The sequence below is a fragment of the Montipora capricornis genome, chromosome 13 (assembly GCF_036669925.1).
Source record: "Montipora capricornis isolate CH-2021 chromosome 13, ASM3666992v2, whole genome shotgun sequence".
Taxonomy (NCBI): domain Eukaryota; kingdom Metazoa; phylum Cnidaria; class Anthozoa; order Scleractinia; family Acroporidae; genus Montipora; species Montipora capricornis.
The window spans coordinates 19,754,511-19,764,510 of record NC_090895.1 but is presented as its reverse complement, the minus strand read 5'-3'; the positions used below and the strand labels follow the sequence as shown (position 1 = coordinate 19,764,510).

The window sequence follows — 10,000 nt, the reverse complement described above, 5'->3', positions numbered from 1 at the left end:
AGTTTCATAACATGCCTACACTAACTGATGTTTTCCATTGTTATCTAGTATACGTTTTCTTTGTAACTGCAGCAGCTTCTTCAGTGAAAGATTGAGACAATGCTGTTAATAAATCATCGTTCTCCTTGTGCTGATCTTGGGAGTAAACTGATTCTTGGAAAAAAACAAAAACAATGAAGATGACCTCCTTGATTCAATGACCATTTTTGGTTACGCGTGCTGAGACGGAAGTTTCTTAGTTTAGCTCAATTTCACTTTCTGCCTTCTTGAGGCGTTAGCAAAATAAATTCACGACACAGTGTCGCTGTCGCTCAATTTACAATTTAAATCTATTCGGTGGCGACCGAGACAAAGCAAATAGCCAGTAACCCAATGGAAAGAACGGTCGGCAAAAGCTGACTGCGAATTTAACAACAGCAGCAGTTTCTGATATTCCTTTTAATAAGCACATAGCGCAGCATACCAACACTTAAGTCAGCTCCACGTGCAACTAACTGAAATAATTGCATGCTATTTCAAATCCAAAACATCATGAGGCACTAGTGATTGACATAAATTAAACCGTTTACTTAACACCCGTGAACAAAGATTCATTTTCAAAATTTTCAATTTTAAGAGAGGTTACGTTTCCCCTTGATCAGATATAGTGTATTGTTGCACCATCTGCATATGCTATGACAATGTTTCCGTGATATGAGCTGTATTATGCATACTGTTAAATTCTTGCTTACTGTGTCGTAGAAAAATTCTCTTCTGCGTGATTGCAGACCGGAAGTTAAAATCGTGCAAACGGTGTTTATTGTCTTTGGGTTAAGTTCTTTGCAACTTATTATCCAAAAGCGTGATTTTTAGACACGGTTTCACATATATCAGACAATGCTTGGGCTGTCACTACGTATCCTAATTATAGCTCAACTGACACTACTCTTAAAAACAGAAGACTTCCTTACCTTGCGGGAAAATCGCGGTTAGATATAGTAAAGTCAATATCACCTTTCTTGTACGTTCCTTCCTCGTTATACGTTTCAACATAACGATCATTGTACGACGGCCAAACGGAATTATCACAGATCAATGCAGTTAAGAATAATTTTCATGGGCTCAACAGGCTATTGCGCGTTTTTTTTATTTTTGTGTGTTTTTTTTTTCGGAAACGGGTCAGAATAACTTAAGGAAATGTGGTACGCGGAACCACGGGACCTGTGGAACCTAGAAAAAATAACTGTTATTGAAACTAGTGGACTCAACCACTCACTAATTCTAGGGGCACCCAACGATAATCTTTGGTGAAATATGTGTTAGGGGTATTCAAACTTTTCTCAGAATTTCGACTCTACGTTGCCAAACAGCTATATATTTATTTATTAAAACATCACCTAAAAGATACGCAACCAGAGAAAAGTAGTCTCTTACATTTTGGAAAGAGATATTTTTTGCAATTTTTGGCACTTGAAAAGTTCGGATGAGCAAGTGGTTTGCTGGGACGTTCTTAGAAGATAACGTTCAGCTAGCAATATCAGAAATGAAGATATGCTTTAGCTTTCATCTCTTTACACAGCCTTTATACGTTAAAAGGAGCCTGAAGATGTCCTTCAAAGGCTTCTCGCTAAATTTGCTTGTTTGGTGCTCCTGTAATCTGAATGATCATTAGTTGCAATTAAATAAATGGTGATAATCAGCTGATTTTTTTTATGTTTTTGGTTAAACTTCCGATGCTGTTACCATTTTTGATGGACTTCTTGATCATGACAACCCGAGGCTTGTACTATTGCTGGTATTGCCCCCAAAAGATTGTTACCTGATGTGATGTACGTCCAGTAGAAATAGAGGATAGTTCACGTCCCTTTTGACCGTTATTATGCAAATTAGCTTTGTTTCAAATTTGTGCAAGAGATTAAAAATTTTAAACGCAAAAAAGAGTGTGCGATGTTTGGCGGAGCGGAAATGATGTATGATGATTGGTAGATTCAAATTTAAGCGGGAAAATTTCATTGTGAAAGGAAGAGAGATGAATCGTAATGTGGCCACTGTTGGTAATTTGAAGATTTGAAAAACCTGAGTAAAAGTACTTGGTTGGAGTGTAAAGAAACAAAGATCCGTTCAGCAAGCGTTCACGTTGAAAAAGAGGAGGGCGATGAGAGATATAGAAAAGAGGGATGACGTTACAGGGCCCATACCATTCACGGTACAATACTAATGGAAACAAGAGCCTTGTTTTCTACGAATCAAACGGGTTAATCAGAGGAAATGGTAGCACTTCACTTTAGGGCAATGATGTCGTAGAGGATCTTGATGGCGACCGTAGGAGGCGACGGACGGACGGACTTGCTACGTGAGGTGCAGTAGAAGAGAGAAGGGAAAGGCACATTGTATTTTGAACCATTGCACGTACAGAACATCCCCCTCCTTAACGAAGTCATCAAAGTGGTGGAAACACAAGTCTCTGAAATGAATGAAACGCTCTTTCGGTTTGGTTAAGGACATACCATCGTAACCCTGAATTTCAAACGAGAAGTATAAAAAGGAGAGCCGAGCCTATAATAGGACCAAAACGATGCGTGGAGGTAGTTTGAGAGGTGACACTCCCACCGATCAAGTGGGGAGAGGTTGGGAGGCATGATTTTGTCGACGGCCAAAGAAATTTTGCAAGATGGACTCCAAGACTTTGGCGGCACACGAGATATTGTTCGATTGGCTACGAAAACGCATAAAAAGGGTGTCAAGAGAGCCTTGAAGTGCAAAGCCATAGAGACTGTGGGGGGAGCTGTGAAAAAAAGTCAAGCGTAGAGTGACAGAAAGTTTCGATTGAAATGCATCCATTGCACACAAGACCCAGAACTCAACGCGGAGAGAAAGGGTTATCTCAAGGATTGCTGCGCGGTGGTACGATTTGGTCTGGAAGGTCCCAACTACCAGTCACAGATCTACGTACTAAACTCCAGTTAGGAGTCAAAACGTAAAAAAAAGAGAAGGCGAAATCGTCCACGATACCACAATCAACAAACACGATGAGGATGATGCCAGTCCATCCTCATCAGCAGTAAGAAAAAGCCATGCAAGGTGCGTTTCAATTGTTTGACTAACCTGGCACCGGTACCTCCTTTATAGCATACCGTATACAAGAATTGACTCCTGTCACCACCGGGATCAATCCAATGGAATTTGTGATGCGTGCCATGAACAAATTTTTGATTTAAATCTAGTTACTTTCGGATGCAAATCCGATTGAAAAAGAATATGAACATTGAAAAAGAGTATGAACGGGAACCTAGCCGATGGCGAAAACTTTACCGTACGATCAACTTGGCACACACCCTCAGCAAAAAACTAACCATACACATGAAGGGGACCCTCATCAGCTCGCAAACAGAAACGTATGCGTGCAAGGCATAATTTGGAGACCCTACACAACTATGACCAGCTGGAAGCCAACTGTTTGGTGAGTCTCCAGGGCTAGTTCTGTAGCTACAGTGATGGCCAAAATGGATTGGACTTTACCACACCTCTGACACCCAACAACATTGGTGATGAGGCCCCACTCACAGACTATACGGCATTCACGACTAGCAAACTAGTTCTTTCCATGTGTCTTGGAAGTGTGTTTAGAGCCCTAATGTTCAAACCTCACTCTGAGATTTTCCACTTGGTATCTTTTGGTACCTGTTGTGGAATTGAAGATTCGGTTCTTTTGAAATGCCCTGGCATTCTTACAGAATGAGGTGGGTATAGCAGGATGTTTGCATGAGGGCGACATCAAGATGACCTTCCACGAGTCGAACTGAGATTGTCTGCTCCCTTGTACAAGACCTTGGAAGAAGCAAGACACCATCCTGAGAAGCGAGACGTGGCTAGGTATCCCAAGGTGAGAATTGTTTTGACGAGGAAAATCTCTTTCAAGTCCGAATTCCCGATCAGTTGATCGTAGGGCTGCTGCACGCCAAATGCCACAATGGCAACATGACCTGCAACCCCTTTTCTTTCAAATGTTTTGGTTTGGACAACATCAAGTAGTTGGTGTGGTGTGAAGAGTATCGCTATCAGACCCAAGAGTTGAATGCGAACAATGCCCAAAAAGACATCGAAAGCTACTTTTTCGATTTCTGCAAGCTAGTAAGGCCTGGAGAAAAGAAGAGCCCAACATGGTGACTCCCGACGTCTGGGGAAGTAATGCTCGCTGCATATTGTTCATGTGGAACAACGCAGCCAGTGGAGCAGCAGACATTGGTCTATTGAACCCTCGTTTGAGAGCAGCCGTTTACCATGTCATCAATGTAGCAATGTTCGCCGAATTTGAAAATGTGCTGGAGATTGATTCAGAAGGAGCTGTGCTTTACAACGTTTATAAAGTAGAAAAAAGTTTTTTTTTTTTCCATGGGCAGAGATGCATACCATGCACGGAATTTGTAGCCACCACCACCCAGCATAAATGGTGCATAAATGGGTACCAGCGAATTTAATGCTGGGGGTAACCCATGCGATGGACTGGCATCCCATCCAGGGGGGAGTAGAAATACTCCTACAGAAACCGGAGATAAGCGCCGGCCTAATGGGCCTTCTAGGCTCGTAAGCAGACTTAGACCAACCAGCAACTGCACCACGTGCAATTGGCACACCACGAGCCCCATTTGTCTCTTTACTTTAAGGGGGTGTAAAGTAAAGTAAAGTAACCATATTTAACGTCGATAACTCGTAACAGTGATTTAACTGACAAATTTTGGGAACAAATAGAGTTACATTTGTGTTGCTACTGGATCTAGTTGCTCTTGAGAGGGCGTGTCTAGTGGGGATTACAGTAGGGCTACAATACAATAATTTATTAAACTCTCTCCCCAAAGGGGCTTTTCAGAGCTTAAGTATCTACCAAAAAAAAAAAATAATAATAAAAAATAAAAATATAAAATCTATCTTAATAATTACAATGCAATTTAAAATATAGAATAAAAATTTACAATAAGTTAAGAATATTAACATATCAAAGTTATTGGGCAAAAGTTACAACTTAAGTTAAAACAACAAGTAATAATTAAAATCGACTCATGAGAACATGATTTTTCAACTTGCGTCTAAATATGTTCGCCGAGGGGCTCAATTTTATATCACTGGGCAAGTTCTTCCAATTGGTTACTGCGCGGTATAAAAAGCTTCTCTGGCCTGTAGCGGTTTTATAGCGCGGTATGTCCAGTTTGTTTGCGTTGCGAGTCGAGCGGCCGCTAATCGTGCCCCTCTTAAAGAATCTGGAACTAACGTTGGTCGGTGCCATACCGTTCATGCACTTAAATGTCAATAAGGCATCACGATAAACTAAATGGGTTTTAACTGGCATCCAACGAAGCTGTTTTAAGGATCGGTGTGATAGGGTCGAATTTTCTTAATCCGGTCACTATGCGGGCAGCAAAGTTCTGAATAAAGGGGTAGTTTCTAAAGAAACTGTGGTGCTGCGTCGGTGGTGAAGTAGTATACAAAAATTTGGTTTATCAACGGAGTTGATAATGTAAATTGGCCACCGTACAGAGATTCTAAAAGCTGACGTTTCGAGCGTTAGCCCTTCGTCAGAGCGCTGTAAAGTTCTGAATAGCCTGTAACTTGTTGATGTTATTAGCGGAAGTCTTTGACCATACGCTTGAACAATACAACATTTTTCTGAAAACTAAACCCTTAATTATGGTTATAAGCAAGTCTTTGTCAAATGCGTGCTTGGCGCGATTTATTTGGGTCAGGCTTGACATATACAGGATGACACGGTCTTAACAGTATGATCGCTGAAACTAAGCTGATTGTCAAAAATCACCCCTAAATCCCTAGCACAACGGGAAGGGACCAGATCTTTACCAAGCAAGGACAGGTTGAAATTTGGGATTTTGGCGATCATTTCACGACTACCGAACAGCATTAGTTTGTTTTTTTGTTATGCGTTAAGGAGGAGCCAATTATCAAAGCACCAGTTCCTGATCTTAGTAAGGTCTCTGTCCATGTCTGCCACAGTAGATGGGCGCTGTTGAACGGGAAAGGTTATTTAAAGTTTGTTGTCATCAACATATGTCTTGGATTTGCAGCACTGAGGGAAAGAGGGCACGTCCTTGACATAAAATTTGGGCCCAAGGATACTCCCTTGTGGCACTCCACTTTGAATGGGAAGTTTGCCTGAGAGTTCGGAATTTATACGGACGGCTTGAAATCTATTGGACACGTAGCTAGAAAACCAATTAAGAGCCGCGGAGGACAGGCCGATATCTTGCAGCTCTAAGAAAAGGATTTCGTGATTAAGACTGTCGAAAGCCTTGCTCATATCCAATACGACTAAGCAGTGACGTTCTGCTTATTAATTGCTTCCAGAATGACGTCGGTCGTTTCTATGAGAGACGTTTCTGTTAAAATCGTTTGTTTCCACGTTGTTTTGATTCCAAAAAAACGCCACAAATTGGTCCAAAGCGACTTTTTCGCACACTTTTGAGAGAGTAGGCAAGAGTGAAACAGGTCTGTTGTTGTTTGGTTTTTCATGATCGCCTTCCTTTGGGATAGGTGTGACTTCAGCCATTTTCCGAAGCGAAGGAAATGTTCCTGTAACAAAGCATGCGTTGATAATTGATGTGAGTGTTGGTAGGATAACAGGAATTTATTTTATCGACGGTCGCTTGGCCAACTGAAGAAAAGAAGGTGTTAAATTCATTTGCAACTAATTTGTCATCTTAACTGAAAGTTCTTTGGTTCCTCGATTTCTTTGGAATACAAGATCGGATAGTCTTCCAAATACAACGGGGATTATTTGGATTCTGCTTAATTTGCTCTGCAACATACTCTCGTTCTGCTATTTTCAGTTTTCTCTTTACTTCATGCCTGATGGATTTATATGCGGCCCAGGCAAGAGGGTCTTGAGTTTCCTCGCTTATTTGCGCCACTTATCCCTTGTCTTCATGAGACCAAGAATTTCGTCCGTCACGAATGGGTTAGGACGGTTCCCGACTTTAATCGTTCTGATGGGTACGTGTCGATCCAATACTTCATTGAACAACAGGTTGAAAGCATCGAGTCGGTCTTCCACGTTGTCAAAACAGTCGACAACAAACCATGGCACACTTGACATGTCGCTAAGAAATTCTTGATGATCGTAGTGTTCGAAGCTTCTGTTAGTTACGTACACAGGCACGGTTCGTTCTTTCTTCAGCTTTAGAGTGGCACAAATTAATTCATGATCACTTATGGAGAGGGGAACGACTTTCGTTTCCATTACAAGTTTTCCGTTTGACATCAATTAAGGTTTCTGAATTTTGAGTTATTCTTGTTGGATGAGTAATCAGCTGCAATAGGTGGAGAGAAGAACAGAAGCTCGCGAGAACTTGTCAAGCTGGATCGTTGTCGTTCAACATTTTACCGTTTAAGTCCCCTAAAATGAAACTTGGTTTGTTTAGTGAAAGTCCTTTAACAAGAGTTTCGCTTAAATCTGTATCAAATCATAAGGTGCTTGTGTCTGGTGGCTTGAAGACAGTACACACTAAGAGAGACCTCCAGTTTCTGATCTGAATTTTGACCCACAACATATGCAGACCAGAAGCAGGAATGTAAGATAGTTCGTGTAAGCGTTCCACTTTGAAGCCTTGTTTTGTGAAAATGCAAACACCCCCACCAGTTTGGATGTTTCTGACGAGTCGATGAAAATGAAAGCCGGGAAAGTCCACTTCTATATCTGAGACTGTGCTGTCAAGCCATGTTTCACTAACAGTGAAAATGTCTAGCTTGTTTGCACGTACAGCTTCTTTAGCAAGTATGTAGTGTTCGCGGTTCTTTAATCTTGATGTTGTGTAAAGGATCGGATTTTACCCATTCTCTCCTGGATCAATGTTCACAAGAGTATCAGTCTCGGCAGTTTGAGTACGTGCCTATGAAAGGGGAGTGTTACGGGTATAGACATCCCCGACCTATCATTCCCATCGAGAGTATAAAAGACGAGAGGCTTCTTCCTTGATAAATCAATATGTCTAAAGTGACGAAACGCAAGAGAGGTGCTAAATACAGTCAGCAACGCAAAGAAGACAAAAGGGAGGTTTTCTACCCTTGTTGGCACTCCTCGTACCCGTGTTGGCTACTAAATGCAAGGCGGCCGCCTTGGGAGCTGTCGGTGGAGCAGCCAGTTACGGAGCTAAAAACACTATTGAGGCAGCCAAACATAAACTAAGACGTTGATGTGGCGTCTGAGACAAGAACGGCCGTTTTTGCAGGCAGTTTTACAGGAATCCGATGGACAGAGGCGTCTGGAATTACTGCAGCATGCCAATCATGATCAAGTCAATGCCATCAGCAAACTGGTCTTTTTTTTTTTTTTTTTCCAAAAAGCGCATTCTCGTGCCACCTCAGTTGATGGCACGTCTGCGAAAGCGTAAAAAGGTCTTGCGCGAAGTGGGGAAACTTCAAACGTTGACGCACCTGGTTAATGTCCTAGAAAATAGACCGATGTGGAAAAATCCAGATTGAGAAACGTACCTGGCATGGATAGTATGAACGACTCTACGACGACTATCAGAAGGTCCACCGCGAGCTGATGCATACGACTTCGCTTCAGTTGTGCGAACCGGGTCGTCTTCACGTCCTCTTCGAAGGTGACCTGAATTTGTGCAGTCGGTGAGCCCATCATGGAAGAAATGATCGTGATTCCCAAAAAAAGAAATGCCTCAATTGGTCTAATGGTACAAGGGGCAAATGATGTAAAACGCCCTGTTGAAAAAAACACCTCGATCAGTTCAATTGGCCGTTACAACTATCTCAAAATAACGTGACGTCACGCACTGTCGTATCCTCTGGGCTGTCTGCCTGTGGTTTTAATTTGCTATCTAAAGTTCTGAAGCAGCATGCATTAGAATACTTTGCACAGAAAAAAACAATCATGAAATTATAACTGGACAACCTTTTGCCCTGTTTAGTGTCGCAAAAAACGTCGTCCCTCGGAGCTAATTTAAGTAATTTTCCACGAGAAAATGCTTTAGGGGAAAGCCGAATTTCCGCCGATGTTGTTGGAAACACGAGGACCGTTTTAGCGGCTATTTCTGATAAGTTGCAAGACCGACCATGTTAGTTAGCTATACTAGTTATCTGTATTGTTAGTTTTCCTTGCGGTTAGCCAGCACGAATTAGCATCACAACCTGGGCGTAACAGTTACGTGCCCCGGGTGTAGCACCTGAACTAGTAGAATAAATGAATGTGATGGAAGGTTGCAAGCCTCGTCTGAGTAAAGTACTTCCGAGAGTAAGCTCTCGGTGCCAAAAACAGCTATGGTTGGTCAAAGCTTGAAAAGTTATACAAACGTGATCCTAAAACTCTTAGAAACAAAGGCGGAAAAGCTTGCGGTAAATACTAGCTGAAATACTAGCTGAATTTGGGTAATTAGATTGTTGGATAAACTGATAGCTACGAAAACCGAAGTTTCCGCGGTCCTTTTATCATTGTCCTTTACTCTGCAAAGGAAATGTATTGCAAGTTGACAAATCATAGCTAAGCAAGAGCACAAAAATAAACGCCAGTTTTTAGGACAGCTAGAGGGACTTGGATGCCGGCAACGGTAGAGTGCTGAAGTGCCATGCCGGAATAAAGAAGTTGAAACACTGAAGCTGTGTCTTCAAAATCGGTCCCGTTACAATTTGAAAAGTGAAACTGTCCAAGTGTACTGATTGAAATTGATGATTTTCCATGTATAGTTACAATGCTTGCATGTAGCGACATGCGACGGCTGTCATCTTGGGTAACCGAGTGAAGACAGAGAAGGACCTTGCTGCATTGAATTGCTGAAATTCGTATTTCACTTATAATGATAAAAAGAAATAGGGCTATGATTTCGAAAAGAAATTAAGAAAAAAAAAAGAAAAAAAAAAGAAAAAACCCTTGACGCCTAAACCGGCCAAAGCCAGCCAGACTTAGTATTTTACTCGGTCTAACGTCAGAGTATTTTAATCTGTCTGACGTCAAAGTATTTTACTCGGTCTGACGCCAGACGATTTTACTTGTCAATTATGG

The 10,000-nt window shown here is 41.7% G+C and overlaps 1 protein-coding gene across 3 annotated transcripts in view; it reads right to left on the bottom strand.

Moving 5' to 3' along the window:
* LOC138028852 (lachesin-like) overlaps window positions 1-1,255 on the bottom strand; it is a 12,027-nt gene extending 10,772 nt beyond the window's left edge. The window contains exons 1-2 of one of the 3 annotated variants that reach the window (XM_068876472.1): window positions 951-1,255; window positions 1-153 (exon numbers count right to left, since the gene is read on the bottom strand). The exon at window positions 1-153 is cut by the window's left edge and continues 62 nt beyond it. In XM_068876472.1, coding sequence (XP_068732573.1) covers window positions 1-8 — 8 coding nt within the window. In that variant the 5' untranslated portion in view covers window positions 9-153; window positions 951-1,255. The remainder of the gene's footprint in view (window positions 154-950) is intronic. The other 2 variants (XM_068876473.1, XM_068876471.1) reach the window with 2 other exon arrangements.
* Between the last annotated feature and the right edge of the window lie 8,745 nt (window positions 1,256-10,000).